The sequence below is a fragment of the Anomaloglossus baeobatrachus genome, chromosome 10 (genome assembly GCF_048569485.1).
Source record: "Anomaloglossus baeobatrachus isolate aAnoBae1 chromosome 10, aAnoBae1.hap1, whole genome shotgun sequence".
Taxonomy (NCBI): domain Eukaryota; kingdom Metazoa; phylum Chordata; class Amphibia; order Anura; family Aromobatidae; genus Anomaloglossus; species Anomaloglossus baeobatrachus.
Genome location: NC_134362.1, coordinates 28,271,915 through 28,294,580, shown reverse-complemented (window position 1 = coordinate 28,294,580; position 22,666 = coordinate 28,271,915). Strand labels below are relative to the sequence as shown.

At 46.4% G+C, this 22,666-nt stretch overlaps 1 protein-coding gene across 1 annotated transcript; it reads left to right on the top strand.

Annotated features, from left to right (window-relative positions):
- The first annotated feature begins 1,168 nt into the window (after window positions 1-1,168).
- Window positions 1,169-21,110, top strand: UEVLD (UEV and lactate/malate dehyrogenase domains). The gene is made up of 12 exons (XM_075325188.1): window positions 1,169-1,405; window positions 2,419-2,503; window positions 7,346-7,411; window positions 8,375-8,538; window positions 9,837-9,972; window positions 10,055-10,155; window positions 10,405-10,513; window positions 12,210-12,380; window positions 13,246-13,419; window positions 15,152-15,239; window positions 15,331-15,454; window positions 17,023-21,110. The coding sequence occupies exons 1-12, from the start codon at window positions 1,364-1,366 to the stop codon at window positions 17,188-17,190; spliced, it is 1,428 nt and encodes a 475-aa protein (XP_075181303.1). The 5' UTR covers window positions 1,169-1,363; the 3' UTR covers window positions 17,191-21,110.
- The last annotated feature ends 1,556 nt before the right edge of the window (window positions 21,111-22,666 follow it).

Below are 22,666 nucleotides of genomic sequence, written 5' to 3'. Positions count from 1 at the left end.
GCACTGGTGCAGTGTGTGAGGGGAGTGAAGTGTGTGAGGGGAGGACGGGCTCTGGTGCAGTGTGTGAGGGGAGTGCACTGTGAGGACGGGCTCTGGTGCAGTGTGTGAGGGGAGGACGGGCACTGGTGCAGTGTGAGGGGAGTGCAGGGTGAGGACGGGCTCTGGTGCAGTGTGTGAGGGGAGGTCGGGCTCTGGTGCAGTGTGTGAGGGGAGGACGGGCACTGGTGCAGTGTGTGGGGGAGTGCAGGGTGAGGACGGGCTCTGGTGCAGTGTGTGAGGGGAGTGAAGTGTGTGAGGGGAGTGAAGTGTGTGAGGGGAGGATGGGCTCTGGTGCAGTGTGTGAGGGGAGTGCACTGTGAGGACGGGCTCTGGTGCAGTGTGTGAGGGGAGGACGGGCACTGGTGCAGTGTGTGAGGGGAGTGCACTGTGAGGACGGGCTCTGGTGCAGTGTGTGAGGGGAGGACGGGCTCTGGTGCAGTGTGTGAGGGGAGGACGGGCACTGGTGCAGTGTGTGAGGGGAGTGCAGGGTGAGGACGGGCTCTGGTGCAGTGTGTGAGGGGAGGACGGGCACTGGTGCAGTGTGTGAGGGGAGTGAAGTGTGAGGACGGGCACTGGTGCAGTGTGTGGGGGAGTGCAGGGTGAGGACGGGTTCTGGTGCAGTGTGTGAGGTGAGGACGGGCTCTGGTGCAGTGTGTGAGGGGAGTTCAGGGTGAGGACGGGCTCTGGTGCAGTGTGTGAGGGGAGGACGGGCTCTGGTGCAGTGTGTGTGAGGGGAGGACGGGCTCTGGTGCAGTGTGTGAGGTGAGGACGGGCACTGGTGCAGTGTGTGAGGGGAGTTCAGGGTGAGGACGGGCTCTGGTGCAGTGTGTGAGGGGAGGACGGGCTCTGGTGCAGTGTGTGTGAGGGGAGGACGGGCTCTGGTGCAGTGTGTGAGGGGAGTGCAGGGTGAGGACGGGCACTGGTGCAGTGTGTGAGGGGAGGACGGGCACTGGTGCAGTGTGTGAGGGGAGGACGGGCTCTGGTGCAGTGTGTGAGGGGAGGACGGGCACTGGTGCAGTGTGTGGGGGAGTGCAGGGTGAGGACGGATTCTGGTGCAGTGTGTGAGGTGAGTGCACTGTGAGGATCGGGCTCTGGTGCAGTGTGTGAGGTGAGTGCACTGTGAGGATCGGGCTCTGGTGCAGTGTGTGAGGGGAGTGCAGTGTGTGAGGGGAGTGCAGTGAATATAAACATGTGGAGGAAGTTGAGCTCAGCTTACACCGGAGGAGGCGGCGGGCTGTGGCAGTGATGTGTCGGCGGCTCCTCCCCGCTGCTGTCCCGGGCTCTGCAGAGGAAGCAGGAAGAGAAGCCGGGAGCTCGGGGAGACATGGAGTTCAGTGTGGAGCTGATGAGGCAGCGGCTGGGGAAGGTGAGAGACGGGGGCCGGAGAGGGACAATCACATGACCACCGCAACCCCATGTAGTCCTGTACTGTGCCAGAATCACATGACTTCTACAAGTGTGTAACTACTGTACTGACAGTGACGTCATATACTAGTACTACACTGTTATTTACTGATAATGGCATCGTATAACTAGTACTGTGCCGATAGTGAACTCATATAACTAGTAATGTGCCGATAGTGAACTCCTATAACTAGTACTATGCTGATAGTGAACTCCTATAACTAGTACTGTGCCGATAGGGAAGTCATTGAACTAATACTGTGCCGATAATTAACTCCTATAACTAGTACTGTGCCGATAGTGAAGTCATATAACTACGGTAGTACTGTGCCGATAGTGAAGTCATATAACTAGTACTGTGCCGATAGTGAAGTCATATAACTAGTACTGTGCCGATAGTGAAGTCATATAACTAGTACTGTGCCGATAGTGAAGTCATATAACTAGTACTGTGCCGATAGGGAAGTCATATAACTAGTACTGTGCCGATAGGGAAGTCATATAACTAGTACTGTGCCGATAGGGAAGTCCTATAACTAGTACTGTGCCGATAGGGAAGTCCTATAACTAGTACTGTGCCGATAGGGAAGTCCTATAACTAGTACTGTGCCGATAGGGAAGTCCTATAACTAGTATTGTGCCGATAGGGAAGTCCTATAACTAGTACTGTGCCGATAGGGAAGTCCTATAACTAGTACTGTGCCGATAGGCAACTGTATAACTTGTACTATACTGATGTATAACTAGCACTGTACTTTTACCAATAGTGACATAGTGTAACTAGTACTATACTGTTCCCGATACTGACGTTGTATAACTAGTACTATACTGATACTGACATCATATAACTAGTACTGTGCCAATAGTGACGTCGTATAACTAGTATTATACTGTTATTGATAGTGACATAGTATAACTAGTGCTATTCTGATAGTGAAGTTATATGACTAGTACTTTACTCTCTTATTTCCACAGTATAAGTTTCGAGACCTGACTATTGAGGAGCTGAAGGACGTGCACCGCTCCTTCCCCCGCTTCCTCTATTCTATGGACACCTACAGTAAGTGGTTCAGTCTCTCGGGATCATCGGGTCGTGTAATGTCGCGGAATTCAGGGGCTTGGGAATCTGCTGCAGGGCACGTCTTGGGCACGGAGTCCACGTCTTGTGTGGTCGGTGGTGTAGTCTTGGGCACGGAGTCCACGTCTTGTGTGGTCGGTGGTGTAGTCTTGGGCACGGAGTCCACGTCTTGTGTGGTCGGTGGTGTAGTCTTGGGCACGGAGTCCACGTCTTGTGTGGTCGGTGGTGTAGTCTTGGGCACGAAGTCCACGTCTTGTGTGGTCGGTGGTGTAGTCTTGGGCACGGAGTCCATGTCTTGTGTAGTCTTGGGCACGGAGTCCACATCTTGTGTGGTCGGTGGTGTAGTCTTGGGCACGGAGTCCACGTCTTGTGTGGTCAGTGGTGTAGTTTTGGGCACGGAGTCCACGTCTTGTGTAGTCTTGGGCACGGAGTCCACGTCTTGTGTGGTCGGTGGTGTAGTCTTGGGCACGGAGTCCACGTCTTGTGTGGTCAGTGGTGTAGTCTTGGGCACGGAGTCCACGTCTTGTGTGGTCGGTGGTGTAGTCTTGGGCATGGAGTCCATGTCTTGTGTGGTCGGTGGTGTAGTCTTGGGCAAGGAGTCCACGTCTTGTGTGGTCGGTGGTGTAGTCTTGGGCATGGAGTCCACGTCTTGTGTGGTCGGTGGTGTAGTCTTCGGCAAGGAGTCCACGTCTTGTGTGGTCGGTGGTGTAGTCCTGGGCGCGGCCTGAAGAACCTTGTTTGGGGAAACGCATTGGAGCTAGAGGAATGTCCTCAATGACAGATTAGGACTCTGAATAAGCACGAGGTTCTAGAAGGCGGTCGCCTTTTATTCTGGTGAAGAACCCACTGCCAGTGCAGAGTTTTGGGTCAGTTTTGTTCCTTAGTGGAAGATGAATAAATTTTGGCCTCTGTGCACCAACACCCAAGCTCTGCTGTCCCCTTATCTGTACAGTGGTCTCTGCTGATAGTACATGGTGTAAAGCCGGGTTTACACACTGAGACTTTCTAGCGATCCAACCTGCGATCTCAACCTAGCCGGGATCGCTACAAAGTCTCTGGTGAGCTGTCAAACAGGCAGACCTGGCCAACGACCAAACAGCGATCCGGACCTGCAGAGCGACTAGCTGGTCGTTGGGGACGTGTCAAAAAAGCAGGTGAACTTCACCCGACTTCATTTAATGCCGCGCGGCTCTGTGTGCCGTGTAAATAAATAAATAATTAAAAAATCCGGCGTGCGGTCCCCCCCTATTTTAATACCAGCCAGATAAAGCCATACGGCTGCAGGCTGGTATTCTCAGGATGGGGAGCCCCACGTTATGGGGAGCCCCCCAGCCTAACAATATCAGCCAGCAGACGCCCAGAATTGCCGCATACATTAGATGCGACAGATCTGGGACTGTACCCGGCTCTTCCCGATTTGCCCTGGTGCGTTGGCAAATCGGGGTAATAAGGAGTTATTGGCAGCCCATAGCTGCCAATAAGTCCTAGATTAATCATGTCAGGCGTCTCCCCGAGAAACCTTCCATGATTTATCTGTAAGTGACGGTAAATAAACACACACCCGAAAAATCCTTTATTAGAAATAAAAAACACTAACAAATTCCCTCATCACCAATTTCTTAATCCCGACAAAGCCCTCCTTGTCCGGCGTAATCCACGGTCCTCCAGCATCGCTTCTATCTCAGCTGCATGCAGGTGACAGGAGCTGCAGAAGACACAGCCGCTCCTGTCACCTCCACGCAGCTAATGAAGAGAGCCGTGTGATCGGCTGAGGTTACCTGGATACAGCGGTGGCCGCGGGTAACCTCAGTGACAGCTCAGCTGATCGCGCTACTCACCTCATTTGCTGCGTGGAGCTGACCGGAGCGGCGGTGAGTAGCGCGATCAGCTGGACTGTCACTGAGGTTACCCGCTGTCACTGGATACAGCGGTGGCCGCGGGTAACCTCAGTGACAGCTCAGCCGATCACACGGCTCTCTTCATTAGCTGCGTGGAGGTGACAGGAGCGGCTATGTCTTCTGCTGCTCCTATCACCTCCATGCAGCAGAGCTGGACGCGACGCTGGAGGACTGTGGAGTACGCCGGACAAGGAGGGCTTTGTCGGGGTTAATAAATTGGTGATGAGGGAATTTGTTAGTGTTTTTTATTTCTAATAAAGGATTTTTCGGGTGTGTGTTTATTTACTGTAATTTACAGATTAATCATGGAAGGTTTCTCGGGGAGACGCCTGACATGATTAATCTAGGACTTATTGGCAGCTATGGGCTGCCAATAACTCCTTATTACCCCGATTTGCCAACGCACCAGGGCAAATCGGGAAGAGCCGGGTACAGTCCCAGAACTGTCGCATCTAATGTATGCGGCAATTCTGGGCGGCTGCTGACTGATATTGTTAGGCTGGGGGGCTCCCCATAACGTGGAGCTCCCCATCCTGAGAATACCAGCCTGCAGCCGTATGGCTTTATCTGGCTGGTATTAAAATTGGGGGGGACCCGCACGCCGGATTTTTTAATTATTTATTTATTTATTTATTTATTTATTTATATATTTATTTTACTGCACAGTATAGACACGCCCACCGTCTGCTGTGATTGGGTGCAGTGACACAGCTGTCACTCAGCGTGTGGGCATGTCTCACTGCAACCAATCATATTTGCCGGTGGGCGGGGAAAAGCAGGGAATACGAAATTGTTTAATGAGCGGCCGGCTTTTTCAAAAAGGGAAAAGCCGCCGGAGCAGTGTGAACGCCGTGCAGCGCCGGTGATCGGGGATCGGTGAGTATGAGAGAGGGGGGGACACTTCAGTCACTCGGGGGATTAGCGGTCACCGGTGAATCCTTCACAGGTGACCGCTAATCAGGACGCTACACAGACAGAGCCGCGGAGTTGCTGTAAAGTCCCCTTTACACACTGAGACTTTCTAGCGATCATGCTGCACAGCGGGAAACAAAGGACCAAAGAATGGTCCTGAACGATTTGTAGCGATCACAACTTCACAGCAGGGGCCAGGTCGCTGATGTGTTTCACACACTGCAATGTCGCTGGGGAGGTCGCTGTGACGTCACAAAACCGGTGACGTTACAGCGATGTCGTTTGCGATGTTGCAGTGTGTAAAGCCACCTTAAGATCTGTTTCTTTTCATTGTCACCCTTCAGCCTGTAGTCAGGTGATTGGATTGTCCCAAGCTGGATTCCTTCCTTAGGTAGTCCTTGATAGCTCAGCGGAATCCTTGTATTTGATGCTGAAGTTCATATCGTATTATAACCTAGGTTTGGTTATGGCTTGCCAATCGGATCTGCAGGTCCTAGATTGGGAGCATGTAGCAAGAGTCTACCCGGGCAATGGACAGTCCTCCTTCTTATACCCGTGAGCTCTCCATTCAGACCATTGGAGTCTTCACGATTGGTGGATAAGACTGGGCTCTTATTGGCTAGATTTCAAGCCATATAGAAAATATCCACAGACGAGGGAGAGACAGCTAAGTAACATCACATGTAGCAATACATATAATACAATGGGAGGTTCGCATAATTGATTTGTCTGGGTGTCTGGCCTTCACTGGCCAAGGCAATTACATGAGTCAACAAGAACTGTAACAGTAGACTCCTAAAGGCCCAGTCACACTAAACAACTTACCAGCGATCCCAACAACGATACAACCTGATAGGGATCGCTGGTAAGTTGCTAGGAGGTCGCTGGTGAGATGTCACACTAAGCGACGCTCCAGCGATCCCCCCCAGCAACCTGACCTGGCAGGGATCGCTGGAGCGTCGCTATACATGGAAGCGATACTGCGCTTGGTAACTAAGGTAAATATCGGGTAACCAACCCAATATTTACCTTGGTTACCAGCGCACACCGCTTAGCGCTGGCTCCCTGCACGCCTAGCCACAGTACACATCGGGTTAATTACCCGATGTGTACTCTGCTACGTCTGCAGGCAGCAGGGAGCTGGCTTCTGCGGACGCTGGTAACCATGGTAAACATCGGGTAACCAAGAAGCCCTTCCCTTGGTTACCCGATATTTATCCTCGTTACCAGCGTCCGCCGCTCTCACACTGCCAGTGCCGGCTCCCTGTTCCCTGCACTCCTAGCCACAGTACACATCGGGTTAATTACCCGATGTGTACTCTGCTACGTGTGCACAGAGCAGGAGCCGGCACTGACAGCTGAGAGCGGCGGACGCTGGTAACGAAGGTAAATATCGGGTAACCAAGGAAAGGGCTTCTTGGTTACCCGATGTTTACATTGGTTACCAGCGTCCGCAGAAGCTGGCTCCCTGCTGCCTGCACATTCAGTTGTTGCTCTGTCGCTGTCATACACAGCGATGTGTGCTTCACAGCGGGACAGCAACAACTAAAAAATGGCCCAGGACATTCAGCAACAACCGGCGACCTCACAGCAGGGGCCAGGTTGTTGCTGGATGTCACACACAGCGACATCGCTAGCAAGTTGTGCCTCAGCAGCGATGTTCCTAGCGATGTTGCTTAGTGTGACGGTACCTTAAGAGTCTTGTAGAAACAATGAGGGGCTTATCCCCTGTCTATAAACAAACTATCTTCATGTCTGGCTGAATTTTAAGAACTTAACCCATGCTAGGCACTGACAGAGTCCATGTCGTCACAGGCAGCACCCCATTATTGTGGGGGAGTATAAGAACGTTACAATTTATGAAACTGGAGAGATCTTACAATAGCACAGTCTCAATATCAGCGCCACGCAGCATCTAAATACCACCGGCCGATGCTTTATCATTCTTTGAATTGTCTATTCTCCTTTGTGTCCTAATTTAATGAAAAATATTGACAATTTTATTTATTTTTAGCATTTAAAGACGGATCTCAGAAGGATTTGCTGAATCTCTCAGGAACAGTTCCCATGAAATTCCAGGGTAAATATGAGCGAGAACCTGACAATATAAAGATCTGATATAGTATATACCGGGGTCTGTATGGAGGCTAAACACATATTTGGGGTACGTGAAGATGACGCTGACACTCTGGGTACAGGATAATGACGCTGACACTGGGGGTACAGGATAATGACACTGGGGGTACAGGATAATGACACTGGGGGTACAGGATAATGACACTGGGGGTACAGGATAATGACACTGGGGGTACAGGATAATGACACTGGGGGTACAGGATAATGACACTAGGGGTACAGGATAATGACACTGGGGGTACAGGATAATGACGCTGACACTGGGGGTACAGGATAATGACGCTGACACTGGGGGTACAGGATAATGACGCTGACACTGGGGGTACAGGATAATGACACTGACACTCGGGGTACGGGATAATGACGCTGGGGTACGGGATAATGACGCTGACACTGGGGGTACGGATGATGACGCTGACACTGGGGGTACGGGATGATGACGCTGACACTGGGGGTACGGGATGATGACGCTGACACTGGGGGTACGGGATGATGACGCTGACACTGGGGGTACGGGATGATGACGCTGACACTGGGGGTACGGGATGATGACGCTGACACTGGGGGTACGGGATGATGACGCTGACACTGGGGGTACGGGATGATGACGCTGACACTGGGGGTACGGGATGATGACGCTGACACTGGGGGTACGGGATGATGACGCTGACACTGGGGGTACGGGATGATGACGCTGACACTGGGGGTACGGGATGATGACGCTGACACTGGGGGTACGGGATGATGACGCTGACACTGGGGGTACGGGATGATGACGCTGACACTGGGGGTACGGGATGATGGCGCTGACACTGGGGGTACGGGATGATGGCGCTGACACTGGGGGTACGGGATGATGGCGCTGACACTCGGTACGTGTGTATACATGTATATCGTTGTCTTGCAGGAACCCTCTATAACATCCCCGTCTGCCTGTGGCTCCTCGATTCTCACCCTTTTGCTCCTCCACTTTGCTTTTTGAAACCGACACAGAACATGGGGATCCGAGTTGGAAAACACATAGACAGCCATGGACGGATCTACCTGCCGTCCCTTCAGAACTGGAGCCATGTAAGTCCCGCAGCATATACACGTCACTATGGTGAAGAGCGGCGCGATCCGACATATAAACATTAGTACATGCAGTACATCAATCATGTGAGTTGCCCATAGCAACCAATCAGGTCCATGCTTTCATTTTCCAATTGAGCTTTGAAAAATAAGAGCTGGATTCTGATTGGTTGCTGACGGCGAGTTGTTATAGATCTCATGATCATTAATGTCAGTAGTCGTGTGATGTAATACCGCTCACATGACAGCGACCACATGAGCTTCACCCTGTAATTGTCTCACCGGACCGGAGTTTCCAGTTATGGCTGGATGTAATATAGCCAAAAATAGCAGGGAAGATGATGAGCGGCCGCAGTGACTAAATATTATATCCTAGGAGGGTTTTAGGTTCAGGCGAAGGCTCCTTGGAGACAGTCATCACTTTACTGCTGCTGCAAAAATATTGTTAATTGTTAGTAGCATTCATCTGCGTCTGGTAAAGCTGGGTGAAGGCCAATATGGCCGCTCTAGATCGCTCTCAGGGGTTTCCAGAGATATTGAAACTGGGGTCACATTGTCCTCAGGGTTCTGGAAAAGCTGGGTTTGAACACCTTTGTGACATGAGACATACTAGTAGATTGTATCCATGTGCCTAGAGCAGGCGTAGGAGCTGAGTGCCCCTATATACAGCTGGTGCTGGCTGTGTCATACAGCCAGCAGCGACTGGAAATAGATCATTAACCACTTAAATCCTGATATCAGTCTCTGACAGGGACATCGCAATCATAGTGGTGCCATATGTTATCAAGAAAACTGTTGACTCACCCTGAAAAAAAAAAGCTGTCATAAGCCCTTAGTATACATTAAAGGGGATGTGTCACCAGGTTTTTGCTCCCCCATCCGAGAGCAGCATAATGTAGAGACAGAGACCCTGATTCCAGCCATGTGTCACTTACTGAGCTGTTTGCTGTCATTTTGATAAAATCAATGTTTTTTTCTGCTGCAGATCTAGCAGTTATACAGAGCTCATGAATGTGCTGGACTACCTGCAGCACACCAAGCAGTCCTGTAATGATAATCTCTTGCTGATTAAACAGTGATTTTTTTTTTTTTATCAAATCTACACTAAGCAGCCCAGTAAGTGACACATCACTGGAATCAGGATCTCTGCCCCTACATTATGCTGCTCTCAGATTAAAGGGCAAAAATCTGATGACAGATTCTATTGGAGACATATGAATTATTCTAAATAGCAGCAATTACTGTACCATCTGCTATAATCCTGGTCAATGCTATGTATAATAGTTTGTCTCTTGCAGCCCAAGTCTACTATCCTCGGCCTGATCAAAGAAATGGCAGCAACATTTGAGGATGAGCTCCCGCTGTACTCCCTCTCTGCTGAAGAAGCCGCCAAGCAGAAGGAGCTGCTTTCCTTCATCTCCCAGGTCACTGATGGTAAGGATCTATGGAGGAGACCCCCAGATGCAGAGACTGGCACGCTGTGCCCCCCGAAATAACTATATCATTACTTTGTCAGGTGTGAACAGTGTTGACGTGAGTGGAAGAAGTCGCAGTAAAGTCACAGTGATCGGAGGAGGAGATTTGGCTTTGGCTTGTCTACTGGCCATATCTGCAAAGGTACAAAAAATGTAAAATTTTATAAATTCACAGCATTATATTCTAATAATTCAGCGTCCGGCAGTTATCAGGATTTCTGCACTATGCAGAGCCAGTGGCATTTTTTGGTATTGGGTTTGTGGATTTTTTTTTTCCTGATATTTTAGGCTTTATAGGACGGGAGCATAACGTTATTTAATATGAAGCCCCCGAGGAGCGGAGTTGCTGAAATTTGCATCATAATTTTACATGATTAATGTTCCCGGACAGAGGGCTGCGGACACACTTGTTCTTCTTGATATCAGCGATGGAGGATCAAAAGGCGGCGGAACCACGGACCTGGAACTTCTCCCGATTCCAAATGTGGAAGTCAGTAAAGGTAGGTGATGGACTAAGAAAAAAAAAAAAAATATATATATATATATATATATATATATATATTAGTATAAATACCTGTGATCCAAAACTCCACTTACATGGTTCTTCTTTCCATCATAATTAAATTTTTTAAATTTACTTTTTATTAAAATTTTTCTTTCTTCTCAAGAACAGAGGAATTTTCACTTCTATTGTTTACTGCTCATTGCCTAGGTTACCGGCTACCTGTGCAGTATATCGGAGGTGGCAGGTTTGCTACTCCGAAAATGCGCACTTGCAGGCTCTTTTCTATAAACACTGCTTTGCATCTGGCCGGATCACTGGATCTGTGCAGATCCTGCGCCCCTTTACTTCTCAGATAATGCAGAGATTAAGCTGCCACCACTTGCAGCACTGGAGAGCGCACAGTTGGGGCCATTGGGGTGTCGATACCATAGGTCCAAACTGTCAAGCAGGAGCGCACCGCTCCCCAGCAAGTAGGAAATCGGGAGCGGTGTGGTCCTGAAAATCCGTGGTGAGAAAACTTTTAAAAGTATTGTCCAGCCACTTGAAATCTAAAAAACAGTTTTAAAATAATGCAGTGGAATTTTAACAGGTCAGATAACCACTTTTAAGCACAGAAGTAGTTACGTATGAGCGGTCACTCTCTGGGAACCTGTAATTAATGTCTCTCTGCCTTTCATTAAAAGAAATCTGTCACCAGGTTTTTGCTCTCCCATCTGAGAGCAGCATAATGTAGAGACAGAGACCCTGATTCCACCCATGTGTCACTTACTGAGCTGTTTGCTGTCACTTTGATAAAATCACTGTTTTCTCTGCTGCAGATCTAGCAGTTATACAGAGCTCATGAACACGCTGGACTACCTGGCAGCAGAACAAGTAGTCCTCTAATGATAATCTCCTGCTGATTAATGAGTGATTTTATCAAAACTACACTAAGCATTCCAGTTAGTGACACATCGCTGGAATCAGGATCTCTGTTTCTATATTATGCTGCTCTCAAATTTAGGTGGCAAAAATCTTGTGACTGATTCCCTTTAAAAATGAGAGAAAATAACTATACAACAGCTATTAATTGGGCCTCATTTTGCGGTGTCATGCTTTCTGGTATTGTAAGATAGCGTGTTGCCAGGTAGTCCAGCATATTCATGAGCTCTGTATAACTGCTGCAGAGAAAACACTGATTTTATCAAAATGACAGCAAACACCTCAGTGAGTGATACATCGCTGGAATCCGGGTCTCTGACTCTACATTATGCTGCTCTCAGATTAGGTGGCAAAAACCTGGTGACAGATTCCCTTTAAAGAATGAAAGTCTTTGGGATTTATAGAAAGTAACTAATGCATGCAGGGCTGTTTCTTCCTGTAGCCTGGCCTCGTTACCTTCTGTTACAATATATATAACAATTGCTGTTTGTTTTTTTTTTTTTTGTTTTTTTTTTCCACCTGTGTTGGAATTTTTTTTTCCAATCTTTCAGTACATCAGATGGTAAAGTGAACCTTTTGTCATTCAGAATGACGCCAACTCGCAAAAAATAAGCCAAAATATTGACAGGAAAAAAAATTGACAGCTAAAAAAAGGGGCGAAAACCCCCCCAAAAGCCCTCTAAAGTGGCTGCTTCCTTGAGGGGTTAATAATTATGTTAGCCTGTACGGCCATGTGTACGGGAGGCAATACAGAATATTCTTTATTTCAGATCTGTCCTCTGTTATCGGCTCAAAAGTCATCGTCATAACTGTTAATGCGTGGAGTAACGCTCAGTCATACCTGGAGGTCTTACAAAGCAACGTGGATCTTCTGCGTGGATTTGTGCCTGCCGTGTCCTATCACTGCCCGGACAGTGTGCTGGTCATCGCCTCCCAGCCCGGTAAGAGCAGAGCGCTAGAATTGCTTCACCTCTATTACCTTCCATGGCCTAGCTGTGAAAACTGTAATAGTTATATGTCTGCGTGTATGTGTGTATATATGTGTATATAATATATATTTATTATATATATATATATATATATATATATATATATATATATATATATATATATAAATAAAATATATATATTTTATATATATAAATAAAAAAATAAAATATATATATTTTATATATATATATTTTATATATATATATATATATATATATATATATATATATATATATATATATATATATATATATATATATATATATATATATATATATATATATATATTTTATATATATATATATATATTTTATATATATATATATATATATTTTATATATATATATATATATATTTTATATATATATATATATATATTTTATATATATATATATATATATATATATATATATATATATAATTTATTTATATATAATACATAGACACACACACACACATATGTATATATATGCGTAAATATATAATGTATGTGTATATATATATATATATATATATATATATATATATATATATATATATATATATAATATATATATATATTCTATATATATAAATAAAATATATATATATATGATATATGTGTATATATATATATATATATATATATATATATATATGTAATATATATAATTTTTTTTTATTGATATTTTTTTGGTGTGAGGGTTTTGGAAGCTTCGCGGTGTAAGATATTTCAGCTGGTGCATTAGTATGATTCGTTTTAACATCCTATATGATTCGTCAATGTTTCCCACCTGCATAAATATCATCTTGGTGACATTTCATTGTGGTTTGCAGTGGAGATAATGACCTACGTGGCGTGGAAACTGAGTGGCCTTCCCTCCAGACAAGTCTTAGGTATCGGATGCAACTTGGACTCTGCAAGGTTTCAGAATGTCGTCAAAACATTAACCAGTTCTTCTGAGGAGTCCCAGACAGGCTGGGTCATTGGGGAGCAAGGAGCAAATAAAGGTGAGAATGAATGAATCTTAAAGGGGTTGTCCACTACTTTTACATTGATGGTCTGTCTTTTAGGATAGGTCATCAATGTCTGATCGGCTGGTATCCCCGCTGATCAGCTGTTCCCGATGCCACCTCCTATTGATTTGAATGGGAGGTGGATGTGCAGTACCCGACCCCGGCCACCATCAGTTGACTGGGCAGCTCCGGAACTGAGCATTTCCGGCTGCCTGCCTCCGCCGGTGACACTCGCAACAGCTGATTGACATGGGGTGCAGGGTGTCGGACCCCGGCTTATCAGACATTGATGACCTATCCTAGGCCATCAGTGGAAAAGTAGTGGACAACCGCTTTAATGTAACCCTAAAGTTGATAGCCAGATTGGTTACTAGGAATTTCTTTAAAATACTTTAATATTTATCACCATAAGGCCCCTTTCACACGTCAGTGAAAAACACACGTTTTTTACTGACGTGATAAAGGTGCATATGTCCCTCCATGTACCGTGATTTTGGCAAACGTGTGATATCCATGTGCTATGCATGATAATACATGGAGATAAGGCAATTATACTCACCTGTCCACGCTCATGTTATCCATGGTCCTCCTGATGTCTCCGGCTTTCCTGTGTCCGGCCGCCGCTGTCTCCCCTCTGCTTTTACTTCTGGGTTGATTGTGCAGTGAACATGCATGAGCATAATTAACCGGCCTGGAAGCAGAGACAGCAGCGGCTGAAGACAGCATCACTGGAGACGGGTGAGTAAAAAGCTCTTTATTTTAAATGTACCCGTTTTTTCAGGTACGTGTGTCATGGATCACACAACTTTGTGGTCCATGTGACATCAGTGATGCCAGAGAAAAACGGACATGTCTCTGTGCGGAACACACGGACCCGCTTGTGCGCCGCACGGAGACACAATCAGTAAGAAATCACTGATGTGTGAGCAGACCCATTGATTTTAACGGTTCTGCGTATGTCCGTGATTCTGGTTTGTATAAAAATTGCAACATACAAACAAGGAATCACTAACGTGTGAAGAGGGCCTAAGAAAAACGGAGAAAACTAAAAAACCTGTAACTGATTTCCCAAACCGTTTTTAGTGTAGTCAGAACCCCCGTTATCTTTGTGCAGTAGTTTGTTCCATAATGCACAGGTCAGTTTTCCTCAACTGAGGAACAAACCATTGCAAATTGGGGGATTCTGACTACATTTAAAGCACCAATCCAATGTTTGTTTGGGGTTTTTTTTCCATTACTGTATTTGTGCTGTAAATCTAAGTGCCCTGACCCCTGTCATATACTGACCTTCCGGAGGCTTCATCTTTTACTGACACCTCTCTAGTCCCGTGGCCCTGTCTTGTGCACTTAACCTTTGACTGGCCGGAAGTCAGAAGTTACATCACAAGCTCCCAATACAAGTCTATGAGAGCCAGAACAAGGGTCTCATAGAGATGTATTGAGTTGGGATCTGCTGCTTCATGAAACATTGGAGCTGCCGGCAGGTCACAAATCACGGGAGGCCGACCAGAGCCCTGCTGGAAAAAATGAAGACTGTGGCAGATGAGTATGAGATGGGAGGGGGGGAAATTAAATTTAAAGCTCCATTCCAGCAGTGCCATAATGGAAAAAAAAATACCAGAGGTTTTGTTTTTTTCACATTTTTGCTGCAACATTGCTGGAAATTTAAAACACTGAAAAAAAGAAAATGGACATGTATTGAAAATTGTGGATTTGTTTATTTTAGTGGCGGCCTGGAGTGATCCTGACTTGGAAAATAACCACAAACCTGGGAAGATCTATCCCAAGCTCTTCCAGGAGCAGCTGACAAACAGGTAACGCATAAGGTCCCCACTGTAAAGTTTTGCATTACTGAGTTTTGTATGTGTGTTTTTGATCATAGTCCTATTTTATTAACCCTTACAGAGCCATGGAGGCCATGAAAGGTAAAGGTCAGAGGTCATGGTCCATCGGTCTGTCTGTAGCTGACCTCACGGACACCATTGTGCAAAATAGGAGGAAGATTCACTCGGTTTCTTCACTTGCTAAGGTAACGACAAACCTCTGTTGAGAGGTGAACATTTAAGGAAACATGACAATAATGCACAAAACATTAAAATGGGAGAAAAGAATAGGGATGGGTAAAATACAAGGGAAGAGATGACGAAAGAAAAAAAGATGGGGGGGTGGTGGGGGCGAGGCAGCACCAAGATCAACTCAAGGTAACCTAGTGACAGTCGTCCCATGGAGCCCATATCCCGTTAAAGGGAATCTGTCACCAGATTTTTGCCACTGAATCTGAGAACAGTATAACGTAGGGGCAGAGATCTTGATTCCAGCTATGTGTAACTTACTGGGCTGCTTATTGTAGTTTTAAAATCACAGTTTAATCAGCAGGAGATGATCATTACAGGACTACTTGGCGTGCTGCACATAGTCCAGCATATTCATGAGCTCTTTAGAACAATAATCTGCAGCAGAGAAAACATTGATTTTATCAAAATGAAAGCAAGCATCTCTGTAAGTGACACATCACTGGAATCAGGTTCTCTATCTCTACATCATGCTTCTCTCAGATGAGCGAGCAAAAATCTGGTGACAGATTCCTTTTAAATGACTCAAGCTGATTATTAATGCACGCAGTCAGATTTCTTATTTTTTCGTTTGTAGCTCAATTTATTGGATAAATAGAGGATGAAAACTAGTCGGCCACTATTATTAATAATAATAATAATAATAATAATAATTTTATTCATTTTATAGTGCTATTAATTCCACAGCGCTTTACATACATTGGCAACACTGTCCCCATTGGGGCTCACAATCTAAATTCCCTATCTGTATATCTTTGGAGTGTGGGAAGAAACCGGAGAACCCAGAGGAAACCCACACAAACACGGGGAGAACATACAAACTCCTTGCAGATGTTGTCCTTGGTGGGATTAGAACCCAGGACCCCAGCGCTGCAAGACTGCAGTGCTAACCACTGAGCCACCACAAGACTGCAGTGCTAACCACTGAGCCACCACAAGACTGCAGTGCTAACCACTGAGCCACCACAAGACTGCAGTGCTAACCACTGAGCCACCAGACTGCAGTGCTAACCACTGAGCCACCACAAGACTGCAGTGCTAACCACTGAGCCACCACTGAGCCACTGTGACGCCCATTCAGTCATCTCCTTCAACACTGCCCATTTCCAACCCCCCCATGCTGTCTGTAAATGGGAATTCAGATGCTGAATACATATCCCGACCCAGTTTTACACAGATACAACATGCTTAGGCCTTGTTCACATGGTGCAGTTTTTCTTGCCATTGTGTGAGCCAGACTGGCAGTTTCCAGGTCCGTGATGTAAACAAGAATCCCCATTTAGAATCATAGCATGGTAGGGTTGGAAGGGAATCTCAGGGGGCATCGGAGCGAGTGCAGGGGGTTGGATCCAATGACAGCAAACGCATATCATGAAATGGTAAGAAATTGAAGCGCAAATGTTATCAGAAAATTGCAAATATTTTTATTATACGACCTCCGTCATGCTATAGACAGAATATATACGACACACACATTGCTCAGATTCGCCATCGTCAATCTCTGTATTTTGTTCTCTGTCCACAGGGATTCTGCAACATTCAGAATGAAGTGTTTCTCAGCGTGCCCTGTGTGCTGGGAGACAGCGGGGTGCTGGGGGACCCCCGGATCCTACAACACGAAGAACATGTATCTGACGCTCTCCAAAAAAGTGCCGCCTCCATCCACGACCTGCAGCGGCAGCTGAGCCTGTGACCGCACCGGGAGCCGGACTCCATGACGCCTGTTATCTCTGCAGTGCAGAGTCTCTTTCTAAAATGATCATAGCACACGAACAAGGGACGGGGCTAATCTATTATATTTCACATTTCCAGTGTTGCACTCGCGATCAGCAACCATGACCCCACTGAGTCACTGGATGTCATCGTATCGGGTGGGCACCTTCTAACAACCCCGCTGTGTGTGACGGGTGCATTGTGTATCAAGACATTTCTATTCTGATTTTCTGCTTGTCCTTCCTGAGTGATCTAGATATTCTCCTGATGGTACTATGGTACATATTCTTGCTTTTATATGGATGGTGTGGCTGGAGGGGGATCACGACTTCTGAGTCAAAGCGGGGGGATCCAGCACAGTACATCCAATGCGTCCGAGTCAGTGCGGAAGATTTACTAAAGCTGTCTAAGGCTAAGTTAACATTTCCGTTGTTTTAAATCCGCAACAGATGTGTTATTTCACAGGATTCCGTTTGCAGGAATCCTGTGAAAAAATTAATCCGTTACATCCGCTGTAAGTCCTTTTTTTGACGGATCCGTTTGTGTTTGGGACAGCCCAATGGGTGTGCCAAACATGCTGGGCATGCTCAGTAGAGCATGATGGAATCCAGCACTGGATTCCGTCGTGTGACAGATTACGGCGGAATCCAGCACCATAGACATCCATTATAGCTTGTGACGGATGGTGACGGACACTGCGGAGTCCGTTTTTTTTCTGCTGCTCCAAAAAAAGTTACATTCAGCGTTGCTGCCGCCTGACGGTCAGTCACTAAACGACTGATCCGTCACACGACGGATGCAACGCAGGGCCGTCAGTCACAATCCGTCACTAATATGAGTCTATGGGGAAAAAACGGATTCCTGCAAAATATTTTGCAGGATACCATAATTCCTCAAGGCGACTGATTGCGACAGAAGCAAAACAACGGAAGTGTGAACTTAGCCTATCTGTCAGACAGTGGAAATTTAAGAAAACTACACCTTGATTCAGGAGGGTTTTTTTTCCAGAATTCTGGTGTAAAACTCCAAGAAATTGGTGTTTTTGTTTTTTTTTTTTTTTTTTTTTCCTCTTAACCAGTCCTTGCTAGCTCTACCGAAGTAGTGGGACAAGGTTTGACACAAATTCATCAAAATTTATGTTAAAAATGCCACCGACTGGAGTAACATTTTTGCACACAAGTTTTAAGATGCATCAAATTCACTAAGCGATGCATGGTTCTTCTGATGAATTTGGCGCATCTTTCCTTACCGCTCGTTTTCATGACTTGCTTAAAATGCATCAGCCTTAGGCTAAGTTCACACTTCCGTTGTTTTGCATCAGTCACAATCCGTAGCCTTGAGGAATTACGGTATCTTGCAAAATATTTTGCAGGAATCCTCTTTTTCCCCATAGGCTTCTATTAGTGACGGATTGTGACTGATGATGCTGCGTTGCATCCGCTGCGTCGCGGTCAGTCGGTTTTTAACTGACCTCCGGGCGGGAGCAACGCAGCCTGTAACGTTTTTTGAGCAGCGCGATCCGTAGGATTTCGCTGCGCATGCGCTCTCTGGCTCCCCGCCCCCGTAACCAGGATAAACATCGGGTAACTAAGCAATGCGCTTTGGTTAGTTATCCGGTATTTACAGTGGTTACGGGGGCGGGGAGCCAGCGCTAAGCTGGTATCCAAGATAAATATCGGGTAACCAAGCAAAAAGTGCTTTGCTTATACCCGATATTTTAACCTGGATACAGTGTGCAAGGAGGCCGACACTTCACTACTCAGCTCCGCCCCCTCCTGCACTCCGCATGTGTACACTCACACACACACACACTTACACACACACTCACACACTTGTCCCCCAGCCCTGCAGTCCCCGCGGCACTGACGTCCTCAGCTCCACGGCCCCGCTCGGCTCCGCCCCCTCCCGCTCCGCCCCCTCCCGCACTCCGCATGTACACACGCATGTACACACACACACACACACACACACACACCTGTCCCCAGCCATGCAGACCGTGGCACTGACGTCCTCAGCTCCGCCCCCCGAACTCCGCCCCCCGCACACAACGGAGTCCGACAAAGAAATTATTTTCTTTGTCACCGTTGTCATCCGTGTACAACGCATCAGTCACATGCGTCAAGCAACGCATGTGACTGATGCAAAACAACGGAAATGTGAACTTAGCCTAAATAAATCTGGGCCAAAATCTTTAAAATGTTCCAAACCTATTTAATGCAGCTCATTATGGTGCATGTGTAGCCTGTCTAGGCTACAGTTTACACCACCCTTTAGTTGGCTTACTTTGCACTGTCTCTCATTAAACACCTTCAAATAGATCTTTACGGCCTGATGAGGTTGTTGAGTGTGCAAATATCTTTTCTCTCTATGTAATTTTAAAAACAAAAAAAAAAAAAAACAACAAAAACCTAATTCAGTGGCAGCACGCAGAGATTTCAAAATATTGATACTGTAATGGAACGTCAGAAGAATGGATTTGGCCTCAGATTCAAGGCTGCAAATGGGAACCACTAATGTAGTCCTTTCTTAAAATATAAATAAAAAAAACACCAGCGCTCACACTGAGACGAAATACAAAAAGTTCTTTTATTGATCGGACTGTAGAGTTGCAGGGAGGAGGTAGGGGCCGTGTATCCCTGTCAACAAGAAGATACATAAAAATATCAAAATATCTACCGCGCTTCTAGGAATCGGAGTAGATCTTTTAATATTTTTTGTATAGTCCTGTCTTTAGTTGTAAGACTACAACACACACACACTACATTGCTACACACAAAACAATTGTTACACTTCTTTGTTACACACACAACTTTGCTACACACATCTGTTGTAACACACACACTACGTTGTTGCATACACACACCCGTTATTACACACTACGTTGTTACATACACAATGTTGTTACATACAGAACTTTGCTACATGCGCACACACAACATTGCTACACAAAACGATTGTTACACTTATTTGTTACACACACAACTTTGCTATACACATCAGTTGATACACACACTATGTTGTTACATACAGAACTTTGCTACATGCGCACACCCACAACATTTCTACACACTACGTAGTTACACAACTTTTCTACATGTGCACACACTCAACATTGTTATACACAATACGTTGCTACACACATACACACTATGCTGTTACATACAGAACTTTGCTAAATGCACAGACACACAATTTTGCCACACACACTACGTTGTTACACATCTTTGCTACATGCGCAAACAGACATGTTGCTACACACACTGTTGTTACACAACTTTGCTACATGTGCGCACACAACATTGCTACACACAAGCACTGTTACACACACAACTGCTACATGCGCACACACAATGTTGCTACACGCGCACACACAACGTTGCTACACACACTACGTTGTTACACAACTTTGGTACATGCGCGCACAAAACGTTGCTACACACAACTTTGCTACACACACTACGTTGTTACACACACAACTGCTACATGCGCACACACACAACGTTGCTACACACAACTTTGAGACACATACTACATTGCTAGACACACCATTTCCACACACATACTACGGTGTTAGGCATATATACACAACGTTGCTGCATGCACACACACCATTTCTACACACACACACTACATTGTTACACACATTGCTGCAGTTGTTACGTTAACTCTTTATTACTCGTGATGCATTTTTACCTTACACTGGTTGAGCTCTTTTCTTGTTTTGTATACTGATACCTTCTATACATTTTTATATCTATAGACCTATAAGCGGCTAATCATGTACGAGGTGGAAAATTCATTTCATTCAGTGAATGGAATTATTTGGAATAAGAATAAAGTACATTTTCCAGCGGTGCGGCCGGGCGCTGTGTTCCTGTAATCATTGATGGATTATTTTGCAGTCTCGTGTACACTGATGTAATAGACAATCTACAAGAAGGAAGTGTTCATGTTGATGCATTTTGTACTTACTGGCAGTGAAGGAGAATTATACCATAAAGCTAAAAACCTGTACAGATCTAGAGCTGTGGAGTCGGCTGTGCTCCTGACAATATGCGCTACATGGGGACAGATGATCAGATTAGCAATCATATTCTCCCTATACTGTTGTGACATCCTGGTGGTGCCGTTACATCACTTGTACATAGTGGATCATTTATGGGACCTTTGCAGAAATCTGAGGAACTGGGAGATGATGGGAACAATCAGACAACAATCAGAAGCTCTGGTCCCCCCACCAAATAATGAGAACGGGGGGAGAATGGAGTGGTAGTGAGCATGCTCAGGCTTCACTTCATTCACTTCCATGGGACAGATTGTCTGCTCCATAGACGTTGATCGAGCAGTGGTTGAGCACATACAGCAGAACTTCAGTCAAACATCATCTTTGGGACCCTTCTTGTCAGGTTTGGTGGGGGGTCCTTGCAGACTAACCTTCAGTGGTCATATATCTTTTGGCTATACTGTAGGTGGTGCCTCCCATGGTGAATGCATGATCTGCGTGTATTCTCTGCGGATGCAGAGTGCGTACTACTGGAGAACCCCTTTAAAAGGATGTTCTGGATGGGTGGTCTGCTGACAGTATTGGGAGGATGCCCCATATATATGAATGATCTGCTTCTATACCTGTGCTGTCATCATCACTAGCTGGCTGTGATGGCAGGGGTTAATGTTCTCATTGAACCCCTCAGTTTAAGATCTTATAGGCCACGGTCAGTATCGCCTGCAGGAACTACATGGTTATAAAGAAGAAGTAGGGATGCACTGTTAGCCCATCGCCCTGTTATCTGTCCCTCCGGCCCATCGCCCTGTTTTCTGTCCCTCCGGCACATCGCCCTGTTCTCTGTCCCTCCAGCCCATCGCCCTGTTTTCTGTCCCTCCAGCCCAACGTCCTGTTATCTGTCCCTCCAGCCCATCGTCTTGTTATCTGTCCCTCCAGCCCATCGCCCTGTTATCTGTCCCTCCAGCCCATCGTCTTGTTATCTGTCCCTCCAGCCCATCGCCCTGTTATCTGTCCCTCCAGCCCATCGCCCTGTTATCTGTCCCTCCAGCCCATCGCCCTGTTATCTGTCCCTCCAGCCCATCGTCTTGTTATCTGTCCCTCCAGCCCATCGCCCTGTTATCTGTCCCTCCAGCCCATCGCCCTGTTATCTGTCCCTCCAGCCCATCGCCCTGTTATCTGTCCCTCCAGCCCATCGCCCTGTTATCTGTCCCTCCAGCCCATCGTCCTGTTATCTGTCCCTCCAGCCCATCGTCTTGTTATCTGTCCCTCCAGCCCATCGCCCTGTTATCTGTCTCTCCAGCCCATCGCCCTGTTATCTGTCTCTCCAGCCCATCGCCCTGTTATCTGTCCCTCCAGCCCATCGCCCTGTTATCTGTCTCTCCAGCCCATCGTCCTGTTATCTGTCCCTCCAGCCCATCGCCCTGTTATCTGTCCCTCCAGCCCATCGCCCTGT